Here is a 19,487-nt window from a genome sequence, read left to right as displayed (position 1 = left end):
ATTATAAAAGAATTCGAACATACTGGAAGGTATTGTGAAACCTCTCAATCAAACAATGTTCGCCACCAAGTCTTGGACTTTTCAGCAAATCTTTGCTATATCAAGTAAATCTCTATTCCTAATCTCTATCTCTATAATGTAAAACCAATGAAAGCGTTGATTGAAAGGGAATCCTCTCATATTCTAAATATTTCAGTCAGGTCTTGATCTAACAAAAGCAAACACTCTTCGACATGCTGGGATGAGAGCTATCCGTTCTGTACATATCTAAAACAATATTTGCCCATTTTTCTAATCAGGAAGAAATCAAATTTATGCTTCGAAATTGAAAAGAATATATAGGTAGAAGAAATGTTAACAGTAGTAAGCAAACATGTAATGCAATACAAGTGAAGGCTTCACAGCTAAAGTGTTTTTACGGCAGCAATTTTCAACTCTACTTTAGGTAACGACTTCGCAAATTTGTGGCCATAGTGAAGATCACAGTCTACAGCAGTTGATAACGATATCCTCAGCTGTTCCTCTGCTACAAACTCTCATGTCAATTCCTGCGCTGGATTCGCTATAACAAAACAAAACTCGGACACGTACCGTACCGTCTTAGCCAGCGTCTAACAACTGCGTCGAACGCGAAACATCGGCTTCACGTGAAGCAAACTTCAGGATCATACGACTCACGCGGTCAGCTCAACACTGACCGGACGCGGTCAGCACTTGACAGTATTTAAATTCCATTTAACAGGTCCGGAGCTAACACCTGCAATACTAGATATTACAATCGGTATTCATTTACTTTATGGCACCGCGATGCCCGTGCCCCACCGGCGAGAGGTTATAGTGCGAAAATTCCTATCCGCGCAAAAGTTTTCCCACAAGTTGCTTTGCAACTTGGGGAAAACCGATGTAAAAGTGTCACCGTCGTAAAATGATGAATGAATGCTACAGTAGTGCACCACGTGTTACTAATACTGCAGGGCGCATACTATTCTACATCTCTCGAAGGAAACCGGTTCGAAGGGCTAACACTACAAATTTGTTTCTTCGCTTGTCTTTGATGATAGCGCAGAATTCGTCCATAGAATCCATATTCATCCATGTATCTATAGAGTCATAATAATAGTAAATAGACTATAACAATTTCTAGAGTATATATTTTTTACTATTTTTTAGTGAAAAAAGCGGATTTATCCGTATATAGTTGCCTTGTTTTTTGCTACTAGAGAATAAATATTTGCAACAAATTTTACACCTTTTTGTTTGATGTTTCAATGTAAAATATAGGTGAAACAATGCACACTTGGTGATGACGTTTCGTTTAGTGAAATTACGGCAATAGAATGCAATATTATCAATCTTGGTATTCAACTTTAAAGTTACTAATATTAGTTAATAGGCTGAACCAACTATCCAGTAATAAAATTTAATTGCTCTGCACACTATAACGGAGGGTGAGACCCTATATGAGAGGGAAATCCAGTGAGGTGTGTCTTAAAAATGGTATGCCTCCATTAGCAGACAGAAATGCAAGTTACATTCTCAATATATCAATCTGCAATATCTCACCGACTCATTCAGGCCATAATCATCTATGGGATAACTACTAGCCACTGGAATCGAACTGGAAATAGGGGATCTTCCACAACAGTACAAGGAAACTGTTACTTACTTAGACTAGGTATTTAATTTACCGGTCTGACTTCGAGCACGATTCAGAGTAATAAATCACACATCGACGAATCGTCAACCGTTAAGGCATGAGAGGGCTTGTAATTTATGAAACATTTCCTTGATACTTTCAGCACAATCAAAAGTTACAAAGTTGCCGGGGAGAATAAATCATGCTAAATTTTTAATTAGCAAATTTCCTCACGGAGCACGTTTATCAGTGGACTGAACGCATTATGATAACGACACAGCTGAGCTTCAAAAACCACCAATCAAACAAAATCTTTTGACTTAGGATTACGACGAGCATCATAAAAATTTCTCAAGTTTCCAACCACAGAGGATATAACTATTCACGGTCTGACTGACGGTCTGACTGATTTGAGTCAACTATTGGTTCAAAGCCTTATTTTTGTCATTGAAATATAAATAAATAAATACATTAAACTAAACTTCGAAATAATTTTTAACTAATGGGTATATGAACCTAATGCCAGTGATTTCGTATCGGAGTGAAAAGAATCCTCATGCTATTTTCGAAACAGTGTTGTATTCAGATAATATCATCGGTGAACTTTATGAGCCAGTAGCAAAAGCTTTAATGACCTATTAAACAATAAAAGTGTTCTTGCCAGCCATAAAGCAATAGTTAATGGTGCCATGACCACCTATTTTTCTGTACTTACCAAACTTGAGTGCCATTAATATAGACTAGCTATGGTGTCAACAAGACGGCGTAAAATGCCACACCGTGCATGCAACTACTGATTTATTAAAACGTTCGGCGAACGAAAAAATTTGCATAGGTATAAGTCAGTCATCCTTATATTTTTAGTCACCGTAACGTTATTAATAACATGTTATTAATAAGTCAGTCATGTTACCCAGTCTCATGACAGGACTGCCATCTTGGCGTTAGCATTCGGAACTGCATTTTGCCTAATTCATCCACCTGCTCCGCATCAGACGTTGTCGAGAGCCGCTCTTAACATGAAACTTGTAAGCACTGCTCAATGGTGGTTTGGGAGGGATTTATGCTGATCAATCAGGTACAGTCAAAATTGATTTAAAAATCAACACACAACTTGCTCAAAAACAGAATCGTAAAATCGTAAAACCCAATAAACATAGATTACTAACCTAAAAATGCTACCAACATCCAAGCTGTGGAAAACCCAGATTAAAAGCAATATTCATACCAAAAATCAAACGGAGCGGAAAACTAGTATTACAATGACAATTTCAGTTTTATTGTTCTTGATCCCAACAATTTCGTGATTCTTAACTTAGGTTACTTGCGCTTTTGTAATTTTATGCTGGCTTCTGGATTATTGGGTCGACGTCAAATGGTACTACTTTTCACCACACTCGGCAATGTCTCGCTGGTCTGGTGTTGGTAATATAGAATTAGCTTAACACTGGCCGCCGGTCGTGATGACAATCTCCGGGGACGTAAATTTTCGTATCGTGAACAGTGTTCACGGATGGTAGCTTGTATTTCCTCCACTTTAAACTGGCTGTAGAATAAAACCTCTGGACGAAGAAGAACAAAGCAAAGTTCTTCCGGAAGGAAGAACAAAGAGGCTCCTCGTGGACTTTTCGGTTCACTAGATTCTTGGTCTTCATTCTCAGTCGAATTAGGGACTTCTGTTTCCCTATCAGAAAACCAACAATTTAATTTTTCACAGCCGCAAAAACAACAATATCTGACAAAAATTTTTTTAAAAAATATTCTTAAACGAACACCGCACTCAATACTTGTTTCGTCCAACTTTCACGATTGAATCAAACTTCTCTATCTTGGTTGAGCCTTTTCAAGCTTCCACTAGTTTGTAATTGGGCTTTTGGAAGCTTTCCACGATCTATTGACCTGACAGAGACTCTTTCGGTTTGAATCTTGTAGCAATAAATGCAACAATTTTTTCAAATTTTGAGCACCATGGTTGTATTAGTGTAGATCTGTAAGCGATTCAGTAGGGGTGACCCCACCGTCCACAGGCTTAGAGTGATATCACCCTGTTGCGAGTTATTGTTGTTTAGTAAAAAAGTTTTCTTGTATGAGTGACCCCTCCATCCATGGACTTGGAGTGTTATAATCTATACAGTCGATTGTATTCCATCTTCGTAAAGCCATATCACACGAGAGACCCCTCCGTCCATGGACTTGGAGTGTTATGCTTATGCTTATGTTTATGTTTAAGTTTATTGAATATAATCATCCGATCTTAATGATCTTGGGGTGGGGAAAAGCCATCTTGATATTCTCAAGAGGCATAAAAACTCCACCATCTTTTAGGCTCATACATACATACATGAAACAATGAAGCATTACAAATAATATAGCAGTCATAAACAATTAAATTAAAACGTCCTAGACGTAATACACCACTAGCTAAAAATTCTTGTCGTCTTCAGCTTGTTTTTGAAGGAAGCAGTAGTTTCGTGAAAGTCGAATAGTTCGATGACCTCAGAAAATGTTCGTTGGAGCTTGGTTATTGGTTCGTTGTTGCCGTATTGGCTACTGTGGAATGGTGAATGGATTAGGCTACGTTGACGTAACGGCCGTTCAGGCGTATTGAACTGGAAACGTGACAGTAGGGCGGGCAGTCAACTTCGCCTTTTAGAATTTTGGTGGCAAATGTGGCCTGGGCAATTTTCCGACGTGTAAGCAGTGAGCTTAAATTGATCGGTTGACATTGATCTGGATACGGGGGCAGGTTATTGGCATCTCTCCAAAGTAATCGTTGTAGAGCAAACCGAACGAATCGCTTTTGTATTTGTTCTATACGGTCGTTCCAGTACTCCTGATATGGGCCCCAAATAATGCAAGCAGTTTCTAGGAGAGGTCTTACCAAAGCGCAGTACAACGATCGAAAGCATAATGGATCACTGAACTCGTTACAAACTTTTGACGTAGGACTACGTCTTACGGCAAGTTTTGAGATAGGGTGTCATTCCAAAAAATCGAAAAATGCGAGCGTCACGAAAAATGAAAGGTTTTGAGCGCTAATAGCTCAGCGGTTTTCCGATCGATTTTCAATATTCTTACACCAATCGATCGGAAAAACTTCTAAGAATTAACCCAAATGAAGAAAAGTATGAATTCCTGATGTTGAACTATTGAAAAATTAAAAATAATGATCCTTTGTTTTACCAGAATTCTCGCTTCGTGATTGGTTGGAAGATTCTTTACGATGATCTAAACCTATACCAATTTGATATCTGTGCTTGGGAAGTAAGCCAAAGCAAGTGACAAAGCTCCCTCATTTCAACAAGATTTCTTAACACCGCGATTAAACCTAGACCATTTTGATGTCCTTGCTTGGGAAGTACGCCATAAAGAGTGACAAAGCCCCCTCGTGCCAACTGATTTCTTACGAACGCGATTAAACCTACTCCAATTTGATGTCTGTGTTAGGAAAGTGTGCCAGAAAAAATGACACAAGTTCGTTGTTTCAACAGATCGCAAATTATTTACTGCGAGACGATTAAACCTCAGCGAATTTGATATCTGTGTTGGAAAAAGGTGCTTCAGCTGTAGTGTTCGGTTATAATACGACTCTGTATGAATACGCATGCTTGCCGTTTAATTTAGAAGTGTAGTGAAAAGATGTGCTGTTGATAAAATAGGATTGAATTGGTAAAATCCCTTCAACGTGGGTAACCATGGGTAATAAAACCAATCTTTAATTTCAGTAAGGTACCAGGAAGGCAATAGTTTGTGTTCTTGATTTTGTTAAATTGTTTTCATATGCAAAATCTTTTGAGAATTGAACGTATGCAATGTTACTACTTTGATAAATGTTACTTACAACGCATGTAGCATGTATATATGTTGCATATAGCATGTATACATGAAGAATCGAATGATTACAAGCATGGATACATGCTACTATCACTACAAAGAGACTTACGTAGTCCTGCGTCACCTATATATGCGGTCGTGTCTTGTACACAACCTCTCTGATTTTTTGATAAACCCAAGCTGGCAGTTTGCTTTCTGTATGATAATCGATCGATGCGCATCAAAGCTCAATTTATTATCAATCTAACGCCTAGGTCTTTTCCTTCATGAACTTTTGCCAAACAACTTCCTTCGATGTAATAGTCGTGAAGTATTGGATTTTCACAACGCGTGAATGATGCAACACAGCATTTCTCGACACTTATGATAATACGGTTCCACTTGCACCACTCAACAAAACGATGAAGAATTTTCTGAAGCTCACGGCAGTCTTCAGTGTTTCTAACAACCAAGAAAATATTCAGGTCGGCAGCATACAGCAAGCGGCATCCATCGGGAAGCAGAAAACAAACATCATTCACTTATAATAAAAATATCAAAGGACCAAGGTTACTGCCTTGCGAAACTTCAGATAAGTTCGTGACGGCCCGGGATTCAACACTGCCGAGCTTAACTCGAAGCGTTCGATCAAACAGGTAAGATCGCAGCCATTGTGTGAGGCACGTGTCGGCTCCGAGCTTAGAGATTTTGGCCAAGAACAAATCGCGGTCGATTCTATCGAATGCTGCTTTTAAATTCGTGTAGATAGTGTCAATTTGTTAGTGGTTTTCCATGGCGTTAAGGTATTTTGAGGTAAACTGTAGTAGATTGGGTTAACCGAGTGGCTAGCGTAGAAACCGTGCTGATCGACCGAGATATATCGCTTACACTTAAAGAACAGGTAGCTCTAACAATTTGGAAGCACCACATAGTGACGTAATTACTCGATAATTTGCCATGTTTCGCTTTTCGCCTTTTTTGAGAACAGGGAACATGAAGGACTGTTTCCAAAGAGTTGGAAAAACTCCACTGGACACCGACTTGTTTAAAATCACGGAGAGCGGTTTTGACAACTCGGAAAAACACTTTTTCAAGATTACAGATGATATGCAATCTGGGCCTGCTGCAAACGACGATTTAAGTTTCTTCATTGATGCCACGACAATGTCCTCTGTTATAGTAAAAATTCCTAAATCCACGTAGCCTTCCGGTACAAGCGGCGTTGCTATTGCAGTTTCCAGTTGAGATGCAGGTACAGCTATCAAACACACTTTCGAAATGAGTGGCGAAGAGATTGATTATGTCCACCGGAGTGGAAATCACCTACACAGTTATCACCCACACAGTGATCGGTTGGCCGTAGCTAATTACTAGAAATGACTAGACTAGACACCCACATCGGAGAAAATTTTCCCCTATGAGTGATCCCTCCTTCCGTAAGCTTAGAGGGCTATTAATCACACAGTCGACTGCTTGCTCAGAGGTGGACTTATGAATTTTGATTTGATTAAGGATATTCGAGCAGATTGAAATCTCCATAGTAAATTGACGAAGCTAATTTCATATGAGATTTTTAACCTAAGGTTACAAGCGCAGACGCTCAGTAGCTTGCGTTATAATCGCTGGTATCCAAAAAATTTTTTTTTTCACGCCTTCAACACTAATCTGGTGATCTGCATGCATGGATGGTAACAAGGTAACATTCGTTGCTAAGGAAGGAAGTGCGTCTGACCGTAAAGTAGTAATGCACTACCTGATGTCCCACCTGAGGCACTTCGATTTCCTCTCTCGCCGAAGTGCTATTGTGCACAGTTCGCGTACAGATCAGATTCCGTTTTGAGCCGCTTCTAGCATGGAGGATAGAAGCTCGAAAATATGAAAGAATCCTCCGACTCTATCAGGTACGATTACTTCCCGTACTCTAACCAGCTAGCTAGTATCTTTATCTTATTTGCTTTGCATTAACAAGATCTAGCATGGCTGCGGGTTTACGGTCGTGGGCCGACACTGGCAACCGAAAAGCTAACTTGTATGAAACCTAGCGATGATGTGATAACGACCCTACCCTCCATTTAACGACTTTAGGAACTAGCCATGACTCGGAGGCTTGAATTCTGGTCAATTCATGGCTAATCGAAAGTAGGCCGCGTTGGCCAGGGAATAGAACAACCAACGACGGTAAAAAATAATCAAACATTTCTTGGAATGCGCTGTCCAGTTCCTCCAAGGGTGCGCGTACCTGAAACCAAACCTGAAACCAAACAAAATTCAATTCAACTGCTTCTCCCGCGTGCCTTGTGGCCCGGAGAACGAAATATACGTATGATACATATGAACGTTTCCGCGTGGCTTGCAGAAAGCGCCACGAACGTGTCTATAGTTAGCCGCATCGACGCTAAAGTGTTGCCGTTTTCGAGACCGGCTCGCAGTGCGGCCAACGTAAGCGAAGAGAGTACGAGCGATGTACTCCACATTGCCAAATTTTGTTGACTAATTTACGCCCTCTACGGAGAATCAACGTGCATTGCTCGTACGATGGAACATGCGACTTAGAGATGGAAGTGTAGTACGCGTAGTTGGAGGTAATTCATGGCGGTTTCTCGCATCGGGACATTTAGACGGCAAGCGCGGATATGCGAGGATAGCTCGATCAATTTAGCTCAGTTTTGATTCATTTTGTTGAACCGTCTCAGCCAAACAAAATTTGGAAAAGGTATAATTGGGATATTGCAGATTAAAAATTTGCTGTACAATTTGATATTTATAGTGCTAAAATGGTGCTACCCCATTGCACTATGGCCAAACGAGCGAAAAAACAGACGCAATTAAGATACGGCCAGCAGGCTGATAAAATATAGGTGATCTAATGTAAAATTTTCCGGTGAATCTCGTGGTGCCAACCCTTTTCCTGCTTGCTATTAGGAAGTTTCCCTTTTTTCTCATTATTCCCCTAAAGGCGAAGCAGTGATAGAAGAGTATAACTGTAGTTGAATGGACCACCTAAATCAGGAGACCGTGGAACAACATGACCATAATTCCGAGACGGAAAAAGCGTCTGCAGGAGTATCGTGATCGTGACGAGTTGATAGAGCTGTCCTGTGCCAATGATACGTGGAAGTTCCATGTGAGTTCCGCAAAAGCCGACATATGCAAAGATGTTGAGAGAAAGCAAAGTTCAAACAAGTTATCTATAATTATATTGCAGTAAAAAAGAAACATCTGCTATTTTATTGCACTCATATCACACTCGTTGCTGTTAGTTAGTCTGCTTAATATTAATCACACTTGCAATTTCGAGAAACGCTTGTATCTCACCATATTCGACACTTGTCGCCGGTCGGATTCATACCGCTGCCCTGTCGGCAGCCGAACGTCCGACTGAATTCCGGCGAATTACTGAGAACCCCCCTCAGCCGAACCCATCCGGGACTGTGCGTGTCGTCCAGGGCTGATTTTGCCGCCGAAGCAGTGTGTGATTCGCACCACAGCTGAAAACAAGTTTAATGAATATTTGTTAGAAACAATTCAACCCACTGTACTGGAGTACGTACATTTCCGTAGGATATGAAGAACAGCTGTTCGTGCGTGTAGTTCTCGAATCCCGGTAGAAGTGGTTCCGTTCCTTCACGCTGGACGTACATTTTGTAGGCATAATAAGCTTCCCGAACGCCACCGTTGTCCGCGATGTTTTCGCCCAGAGTTTGCTGGCCATCAATCTGTCAATGAAGCTTGTTTAGTTTCAAACTAATTGAACAGTTCAGCAATACCTACATAGTCCTTCGCTTCGTCGATGTAATATCCACTGTACTGTTGCACGAAACATCCTGTTCGATTGACGTACTCCCGAACGGTACTGTTGGTCCACCACTGTTTGAGGTTACCTTCCTTGTCAAACTGACGTCCTGAAATGACGTCAATTGACCGTCAATATTGAGCAACAATTGGACATCGTCTCGCGTCTTACCGCTATCATCAAATCCGTGCGTCAGCTCGTGTCCCAATATTGTCCCAATAGATCCGTAGTTGAGCGCTCTGCAAAGGGCAGAATGTGCGGAAACCTTAACAATTTGGTGAAAGAGGACAGAATACAGCTGTTAAAAAGCGATTTGCAGGTGTGTTCGCATTTCTGAAGACACGCGTGCGAATTGTTGGTGGCATTATTGTGTGTGCGTAGAGTGCGTGCCTAAAATTCGAATGGGTGAGTGCAAAACAGTTGCTCATCAAACTCTCATCGCTCTTACTCTAGTCCCAGATGATAGAAGGGATACTGCAGAATGGCAATCGGAATGGCTGCACTCCGTTAAAAAGGTTAAGAACGGTAAAGAGTGGAGAAGATCAATCGAAAGTCTGTTACGGTTCAACTTGTACTCACTAATGGCATTGTCCTGAAAAGTGTGAAATGCATTTACATTCGTTGGGACGGTGTCCCAACTTAGAACGTTCTTCAGTCGCCAGCGACGAAGTTGTCTGATGTTGTTTAACCGAATGATTTGCATCATATTGTCCAAATGTTGTGTATCGTTAATCTCCAACTAAAATATTTGCTAGCTCAAAATCACAGTCGAAATCTACACCAAAAGAATTACCGTATCGTAATGTTCCTCCAGCTTCGTGTGGTTCAGTATCCATTCGGGAAAACCAATTAGACTACGCATGGCTTTGGACTTTTCCAGCGTAGATTGCTTGGTCTTCCAATCCATCCAGGTTGTATCACGAACGAGACGCTCGAACGCGCCCTGAATATATCGTAGCATGCGTTGCATCTTGGGTTTTGTATCATGAAGAAAACTCTTATCGGCGATTGCATAACTTACGGCCATTCCCATCAGTTTGTTGACCGCTCCAGCACAGTAGAGTGATCGAGGGGTGAATCCCTCCGTAACGGTTGTCACCTTGTAGTACTCGTAGTGTAGTTTTCTGATCTCTGCCGTAGTGTGCAGAATCAGTTCTTCGACTACGGTCCACCAGATGAACAGTTCGATGTGTACCAGTGGAGTTAACGAAAGATAGTCTGTCAGCAGCTGTAGATAGTAGATATCAGCGTTACTGGTAAGGATTAGGTCTTCGCTCAAGTTAAGTTGCGCCTCTGGGACACCGTCGAACACTTCTTCAAGATATTGCTCCCAAATTGGCACTGGATCTCTAGGTGCCAGAAACTGATCGGTGAGTGTTTGTAGTTCCCGAACCGTAGTATTTACCAGATCTTGAACATTGAGCGAATCCTCCGGTTGGTTGCTCTTGGAGGCATTTTCCGCTATTTTGTCTAGCTGTAAATACGACAGACCATTAGTGTGCGACGAAATGGATTTGAATTAACTTTCAGTAAACCTTTGATATCACCTTCGACATCCTAACGTAGATGTCAGCTGCTTTTGTAAAGCTTTCCGAAAAAGAATCTAGGTCAATTTTTGGATCGGTACTGTTGACTAAGATCTTCATAGTTCCAATCATGAAGGTTTTATATGCTTTCATGTAGTCCGTGTCTCCTTCGACATCGTCATCGTCATCATCCTCTTTGGTTTCACTTACCATGATCTTGTGTTTTGCATTCATGATTTGTTTCAAGACATTTTCGTTGCTGCAAAACAAAACTTGGTGTGAAACCATTTATTAATCTACTGAAGAGAAAATATTACTGACAATGGTAAATCGGATTCCTTTTCGGGGGTTCCCAGCACCAGTTTATTGTAATCCCGATCCTTTGGATCGGGGAACACATCAAACCCAATCAAAATATCCATTCCGAATAGTTGTCTTATTTTGGCTAAAGATCGAACCCAATCGAAATTGTAGTCTTCGTAGTTGGTGTCCGTGATGTTTAGTATTGTTGGATAACTCGGTAAATAAAAATCGTCCAACAAACTAAAAACTGGCTCATAACCAAGAGCATCCATGGCAGCTACAAAAACAAATCAAATTTCCGCTATCAAACTCACCGAACTCTTTCACAACTTACTCAAATTCATGCACGCTCGGTACATCCCCCGAGCCTGCTTAACCGACTTCGGATCATCGCTGGCGGTATCATTCAGCTGCAGATATTGTCGAATGTTGCGCAGAATCCTGGACTGCCGTTCGCTGAACCAATCGTAGCTGCTGTAGGTGTCCGGTCGGGGATGATCGTCGGCCCAGTTGCCGCACGTGTACCGGTAGAAATCATCGCACGGATCCGCGCGGGTGTCCATGCTCTGCTTGAAGGCTGCAGCCGCACGAAGGCAGTCCGCGCTGTGGCAGACATGTGGTGGAAAGTGCACTGAGTGAAAGAAAAGATTATTTTGAGAAGAAGTAAAACGGAAAAATCTCTGTGAAACGAAACATTCGGAAGCACGCCTAGCGACAGAGAGAGAGAGAAGACCTCTACAATGGTCTAAACATTTACTTCGCGAAAGATTCATGATAAATTAAGAGAATACAATTTGCAGATGATTCACCTTCAATGCAGCGTACGATTAAGTTAAGCGAAATAAGTATTAGTAGATTATACTTGAACATGGTTTCCCAACAAAATGATTAGGCTATTTTGTGCTACTCTTGCCGATTCCAACTGATACATTAAGATAGTAGATGAGATATCCGAATGGTGTGAAAAGAAATAGCAGTCACGCAGTCTCCATGCTTCACGGATTGACAGACGCTAATGGTATCAATGATTTTAACCGTATAACTGGGTAGAAAACTTTCAGACCTCTCAAAACAAAAGCTGCGAGGATTCGGTTCTCTTGATATCTCTAGCTTTCCTGATCCGTGTATCTATATAGGGCTGCCAAGATATTGAAACACGTTCATCTCCATACCTCTTACATCGATTCTGTGAAATCGGAAGAACTGTAAGTGTTCATTCCTATATCGATTTGGATTGGCGGCCTGCGGAGCTGTAGGAGTTATCAAAATTATCAAGCTTGCTAGGCATATCAGATCTGACTGTTATGCAGCACTTCGCACGCGAACGTCACACACTGAGCTTCGATGATATGGACTAGCTTATCTGGGACCCCTTTACGCCTTAGTGCATGTGACGAAATAAAGTTTGATTTTTCTAAATCAGTCAACGACAGTTATCCACAAATCCAATGACAGTCCTGTTACTTTATTTTCCCACAGTTCACGTTCCTAGCTATTATCCTCACTCAAATTCGTACGCACGCGTTTCTCATCATGAATGCTTTTCAATTTCTATCTGTTTTCGGTAAGTAGATGGCTCTGCTCGACCCATCATTCTTGTACTTACTCTTACTTACAAACGTGTTCGGATTTCATCGTAGCCAACGCCGACTGTTATTAGCCGACCTGTTTACCGAGATACTCCTGATCGGCGTCAAATCGACGGCGACGTGGTCCTTCCAAATAAATTAGGTTACCTCGCTGATTCCAGTTACTGCGTCTGTATCGACACCACGACCGAAATATACTGCTGCATCCAGAAAGCTTCTGACAAGCTCTACAGATAACTTGCCAACGTAGTAGACAACCCTGCTAGCATAGTTGTTGTAAAGCAGTTGTTATAACTGATATAGAACCAATTTTAGTTGCATATAAGTTTCTTCAACTAACAGCGTGAAATCCGCATAAAAATAATCCAGCGAGAAAAAATTCGAAGAACCAAAGAAAGGATTCGCAAAAACAAATTTCTAAGGTCTCCTTTTCCAATGGCTTTCTATCTGTATTAAAGTACACCTCGTTTGTTTTTTATTGTCCGGGACTTAAGTGGCGCAGACTCTTAAATAAAGCATCAATTTTCCGTTTATTTTTTACTTGCCCTCTTACCGAATGTACTTTCCACGTGTTCCCTTCCAAGTTACCTCCCTTCAAAACTAATTCAAAGACAACGAAGCACTTAAACGGAATTAACTTGTATACATCACTATTTCCGTTATTTAATCGATTAAGTTACCAGCATACAAAGGACTATAGTATAGTGACTCGAGCAGACCGCGACGTTCCTTTATTGACGCAACGTTCCCCGTTGTGCCTGGTTATTCTATTCCTTATGCCGGTGGAGTTCTTCAAGAGAATATATTTCTCTGCACAGTCATCTGGCTTCCTAGTGACGTAACTAGCCCACGGTAGTCTCCCAACTTTCGCTAGGTGTACGATGGAAATCTGTCTAAGTAGTGCCTACAGTTCGTAGTTCATACGCCTACGCCACTCTCCGCTATCCGTTTGTACTCCGCCAAAAATAGCCCACCACACCTTTCATTCAAATACAGCAAATTCACATGTATCTTTCACAAGCAAAGTTACTGTCTCAAATCCGTAGAGGACGACCGGTCTGATTAAAGGATGTTCCACATCAAATTGCACCACGGAAGAAACGCTGTAGAAAATTACCCATAGTGTATTTTCCCTTGAAAATTTGGTTAGGAATAGTTTAGAGTGTATAGTTTATATAGTATTTTTATCGCTGTCAGTTTTTTTCGAAAATTGGAAAAAATGGCGTCACCCGAAAAGGAACGTGGCGAATTGGTTTTGCGCAAGCATCTGGAAAATTCTCAACTATCTTATCGGGACATCGGAAAACAACTCGGAATCGTGTACTCAACTGTAAGTCTTGTGGTTAAGGGGGGACCCTATTCTGGAAAATCGGAAAAATGGAATTTTATTTTTTTGCATTTTCGGGACGCTTATACCTTCAGAAATATCATGCCAAAAAGATTTTTTGATATTTGATCTCGTTCAAAACTTATGGCAAATATTGTGGAATCACCTCAAGGGAAGTCCATTGCTGTACGAAACTTTGAACGCGTTTTCCCTGAAACCATGTTCCCACCGTTGGTTCCCGGCACGTACCGCCAGCAAGGAACTATTTTCTAGAGGGCATTCACGCGCCCACTTATGCTAAAGTGGACTTCCGGCAGCTTCCGGGGTTATTGTTCTTCACCGGCCAGCACAAGTTTGATGTTCTGGAGGAGAAATCGTCTCCATTCCACTCGGTCCATGGTCGCAATTCGCCAACCACGTAGTCTGCGTAGGGTCCGCAGGTCGCCTTTCACTTGATCGATCCATCTTGCTCGCTGCGCACCCCGCCATCTCATTCCAGTCCGATCATTATTGAGAACTTTTTTAACCGGGTTGTCGTCCGACATCCTCACGACATGCCCAGCCCATCGCAGGCGACTGCTTTTTGCGGTGTGAGCGACGGGTGGTTCTCTGAGCAGCTTATGCAATTCATGGTTCGTTCGCCTCCTCCACGTTCCGTCTTCCATTTGCACTCTGCCGTAGATGGTGCGCAACACGTTCCGTTAGAAAACGCTAAGGGCGCGTTGGTCCTCCATGAGCATAGTCCATGTCTCATGGCCGTAAAGGATAACCGGTCTAATCAGCGTCTTGTAGATTGTTAGCTTCGTGCGGTGGCGAATGTTGTTCGATCGCAACGTCCTACGGAGTCCAAAGTAGGCACGATTTCCTGCCATAATGCGTCTTGGTATTTCTCTGCTGATGTCGTTAACTGCGGTAACCAGTGAGCCCAGATACACGAACTCTTCTACCACCTCGATTTCATCACCATCTAAATGAATCCGGGGAGGGAGGTCAGCATTTTTCCGGAGGAAATAAGGAAGCAGAAACTTTCAAAATTTGCAAAAGAATACATGATTTGGCAAGCAATTTGCTTATGTGGCAAACGAAGTGCCCCGATTGTGACTACCGGGACTGTAAACGGGTAGATCTACCTCAAGGAGTGTCTACAGATACATCTGCTTCCTTTGTTGAAGCAACACGAGGGCCCTACGATCTTCTGGTCGGATCTAGCTTCGTGCCACTATTCAAAGAATGTCCTTGAATGGTACAAAGTCAACGGGGTTACTTTCGTACCCAAGGACATGAACTCCCTCAACACACCGGAACTTGGGCCCATCGAAAAATACTGGGCTGTTATGAAGCAGGTACTACGGGAGCTCTTTGCGAGGAAAGAAAGTGCTTCTGATATCCAAGCCGCGGTAAGCTGCAACGTTGATGCATCGCTGACCGGTATCGTTCGTGTCGGTGTGCAGGCTATGGGGCCCGATCACCGGTCTATATATTGCTTCTCTGCCGACCTGATGGGCGTACATCCCCGATGACGATCTTGATGTCCCGTCCTGAGCATCTGTCGTACGTTGCCTCCAGCTGCACCTAGAACGTTTCCTTCTCGTCGTCAGGTCTACCTTCGTGTGGACAACGCACGTTTATGATGCTATAATAGAAGAAACAGCCTTTTATCTTCAACATGCGGGACGTTGCTCGACCTGATATCGCCTCCACTTCCGTCTGACGTCAACTCGACGTCAGTAGTTCTATCAGCCACCACATCGCAAGTTCTTCAATACTACCAGAATATTGGTGGTATTAATAGTTCTCTTGCTGAGTACCAGCTTGCTTGCAGTGACGCATGCTACGATATCTACGCTTTCACGGAAACTTGGTTGAAGAACAGCACACTATCGAAGCAACTGTTCGACGACACGTACTCGGTTTATTGGCACAAAAGCTCTGGTGGCGGACAGGCTTGCACGGAAAGAAATTTGATTCCGATGCCATGAATGAAATCATAAAATCATGAAATGTGAATTCATATCAAATCATGACTGAACTGCCATATCAGACAGAGTTCATGATTTTGCGTTGTGTTGTACTGCAAGAAGCTCGTGATATCATGATTTTTATTCATGGTGTATTTTCATAAATCATGAGCTAGAAACCGGGAATCATGAGTCATGAGTGCTCGTTTTGGAGATCAAATTTCTACCCGTGTGGCATACACTTTTCGCTTTGATTTTGCTCTTTTGATTACTGCTCCTTAGCCAAGCAGAATTTGAAAAAGTGGTGTATGAGGCATTTGTAAAGCTAGTAATTATCTATAATATTGCTGAAGAAAGTGAAGTTTTATCTTTAGTATTTACGGCGCTGTAGCGCAGCAATGTCGTTGGTAGCAAAAAGAGCGCTCTTTTTGCTACCAAGAGGGTAGCAGCCTTATAGCGCCATCAATACAAAATGCACAGTAAAGCTTACTTCAGCAATATTGTAGATAATAACAAATTCTACAAACGTCCCATACATCACTTTTTCAAATTTTGCTTGGCTGAGATGCAGTAATCAAAAGAGCAAAATCGAAGCGAAAAGTGTATGCCAAGCCTGGCACTATGGTCGAAAAAGCCAAAATTCCAGACAAAAATCAATATCTCGAAAACCATTGGCTCTACATATTTCATGTATTCAGAAGATTTTGTTTAGAAAAAAGACCTATCTTTTGGTATAATTAGTCATTAGGGTGGTCCACTTTTACTCGCTATAAAATTTTTAACTTTTTTGTCTTGCAATATAGAGCAATACTTTCTACTACAAAGTTATAAATAATTTATTTTGCAGGAACATTGCTGAAAAAATCAAATTTGTATCTCATCTGTGTATCACTATACAACGAATTTTCTAGATTAAGTCAGGGTGGATCTTGAAAAAGCAGTTTTTTTGCTCTAACTTTTTTAGTTGAAAACCAATTTGAAAACTATGTTCAGATGACTTTTAGAGCATAAAATGATGCATTTTTTAAAACTTCTAGATAGTTGCTATCTATTGTCTAAAGGAAGATAGAGAAGTTTTCGATTCAAAATATTATAGTTTTCCACAGCGTCTCACACTTCCGTTGGCACATATTTCGAAAACGCAATGAATGGTCTAAAAGTACGTACCTGGATCTACAAAATGCATGTAATGACATTTTTCCACACTTCTCCTGTTCTGAGAAAACGCATTTGAAAAGTGAGTATTTTTCCATATTCAGCCCGCTGTGGTCCAACGGTTCACCAATATCTACGATCCGAAGGGCCCGGGAAAAAGTTGTGTTCGAATTCTGTTATAATTGACTCCCATTATAGCTTGTTTTGTTCCATGTACCCGTAAGCGTTGCTTCAAGGGCCATCCTTTACATGTTTTTACCTTTGTTATACTATAACAAAGGTTTAAAAATTGGTCGAAAAACACGAAATTGATCCGAGGCCCGGAGGGCCAAGTCACAAATACCAATCGATAGGGTTCGACGATTTGAGCAATGTCTGTGTGTGTGTGTGTGTGTATGTATGTAATGATTTTTTCTATCGCCTGTTTCTCAGAGATGGCTGAACCGAACGGTTCGCTATTACTTTTGTTTGAAAGGTGTTATTGTCTAGTAGATCACTATTGAGTTGTTTCGTGATACGACATTTCGTTTAAAAGTTATAAGCAAAAATGTGAAAAATACGTGACACTGGTTTCTTCGGAAATACATGACCGATTTCAACGATCTTAGTATCAAATGAAAGCCATTATTAAAGCTAAATTGTTCAGGAATTTTCAATTGAATACAAACAAGTAGTTTAAAAGTTATGCTTAAAAACCCTGTTTTGACAAGGTAATAATTATCGCCTGTTTCTTAGAGATGGCCAAACCGATTTGTATGCTATTAGTCTCATTTGAAAGATAATATGTCCTAATAGATCACTATTGAATGGTTTTTTGATTGGACGTTTAATTCGAAAGTTATGAGCAACCGTATACACCACACCAAAATTAACAATAATTTATAATGATTTTAACCTACATAATTTACCTAATTTCAATTATTTTAATATCAAACGAGAGGTTTTGACACCACGAATATATATGCAAAATTTCATAAGAATTGGTTTTACCGGTTAAAAGATATTAACCCTCGAACACTCGCGCCAACTTTTGTAAGACAGTTACTCGCGCGCACAATAGCCCCAAACCAAAGAAAACGTGTGCACTAGAGTTTTGACTGGGAAAACTTGGTTTTAGGTTCATCGAACCTTTGGAAGATTTTCTTGAAATTGAAAGCTCTATCGCCTGGTGGAATTTAAATTTTAATTAATCCCCCTAAAAATGAAATATAAAAAATATTTTTCTTCAGTGTCAATATAACACATTGATGTGTTCTGCAAAGTTATAGAGCATATTATTACATATTTATTTAGTATTTATTTAGTAAAGATAGTACCCTTCTATCTCTGCAGAGAAGATAGAAATATCTTATTTATTGTATATGAATTTGTAAAACCAGTTTTTCTATTTTTCCTCTTTTTGTAATTGTTGTATGACTTTTTCATGTACTACAAATTTGTACAAATAGTAAAAATACACAACTTTGCTGAAAATAATATACCTGTATGTTTGCTTGTTTAGGAACCGTAGAACTTTGATTATAAAGAATACCCTAATTTTGACTCCGAATCACTCGACTACCAGCAGACGGATACATTTTAAACATTTTACATTTGCTGATAGTTTTGCTGCATAAATTTTCCCAACAATTTAAATTATTAATGCATTGAATAATTATGACATTTTGCTCACAATAAGTTTGTTGAAGAATATACGTTAGTTAAACAACGATTTGTAACTTTATAACAATATGGCGTTGAAAAACCTACACGTGTTGTATAAAATACAACAGCTTGAGTTAATAAAAATTGATGAAAATTATTCAAGAAAACTCTATTCATGTGATTTAAATAGAATGGCATTACAGGAAACTATGCATAGTTCAAAAAACTATAAACTAATAACTCAGATTAATAACAACTTACTTATCCTTACTCAGCAATTTCATGAAAAAAGGATGTATCAAAATTTAAAAGTGTTCCTATTTTGTTCAAATATTGTTAACTTAATCAATTTTCAAAAATTTTATGTAAACCAACGCACTACGCAACGATAACCAATAGATGAATTATGTTCCGAAGACGTGTCGATTTCTATCTCAAATAGCAAGTAAGACCGTATAACAAAGGTTCCTTTCACCACTGGGTGGATTAAATCGGGTTTTTCGCTCTGCAAACACTATAAGCACGTTTGTTTCATTACTTTCTTCTACCGTCCCCTCCATCTATTGTAAAAAAAACTACCGTTATAAATATCGCAGGTAAGTTAAAAAACGACGCTTTAAAACCTTTTTATTAAAGAAAACTACAAGGTATACAGCCCTAAGGGCTGTACGAATGGGTGACGTAGGACTATATGTTTATAAGAATCTATGAGTGCCATTGTTTAAAAGAGAAGAGCGAAATAT

General features: G+C 40.5%; 1 protein-coding gene across 1 annotated transcript in view; it reads right to left on the bottom strand.

Moving 5' to 3' along the window:
* Positions 1-8,760: 8,760 nt before the first annotated feature.
* Positions 8,761-19,487, bottom strand: part of LOC128739484 (endothelin-converting enzyme homolog) — a 78,072-nt gene continuing 67,345 nt past the window's right edge. The window contains exons 5-14 of the mRNA XM_053834978.1: positions 11,406-11,702; positions 11,090-11,348; positions 10,778-11,027; positions 10,036-10,716; positions 9,822-9,981; positions 9,691-9,739; positions 9,414-9,481; positions 9,221-9,351; positions 9,001-9,165; positions 8,761-8,937 (exon numbers count right to left, since the gene is read on the bottom strand). Coding sequence (XP_053690953.1) covers positions 8,761-8,937; positions 9,001-9,165; positions 9,221-9,351; positions 9,414-9,481; positions 9,691-9,739; positions 9,822-9,981; positions 10,036-10,716; positions 10,778-11,027; positions 11,090-11,348; positions 11,406-11,702 — 2,237 coding nt within the window. The remainder of the gene's footprint in view (positions 8,938-9,000; positions 9,166-9,220; positions 9,352-9,413; positions 9,482-9,690; positions 9,740-9,821; positions 9,982-10,035; positions 10,717-10,777; positions 11,028-11,089; positions 11,349-11,405; positions 11,703-19,487) is intronic.

Source organism: Sabethes cyaneus, chromosome 3 (genome assembly GCF_943734655.1).
Source record: "Sabethes cyaneus chromosome 3, idSabCyanKW18_F2, whole genome shotgun sequence".
NCBI classification, from domain to species: domain Eukaryota; kingdom Metazoa; phylum Arthropoda; class Insecta; order Diptera; family Culicidae; genus Sabethes; species Sabethes cyaneus.
This window is presented reverse-complemented; position numbering and strand designations above follow the sequence as displayed.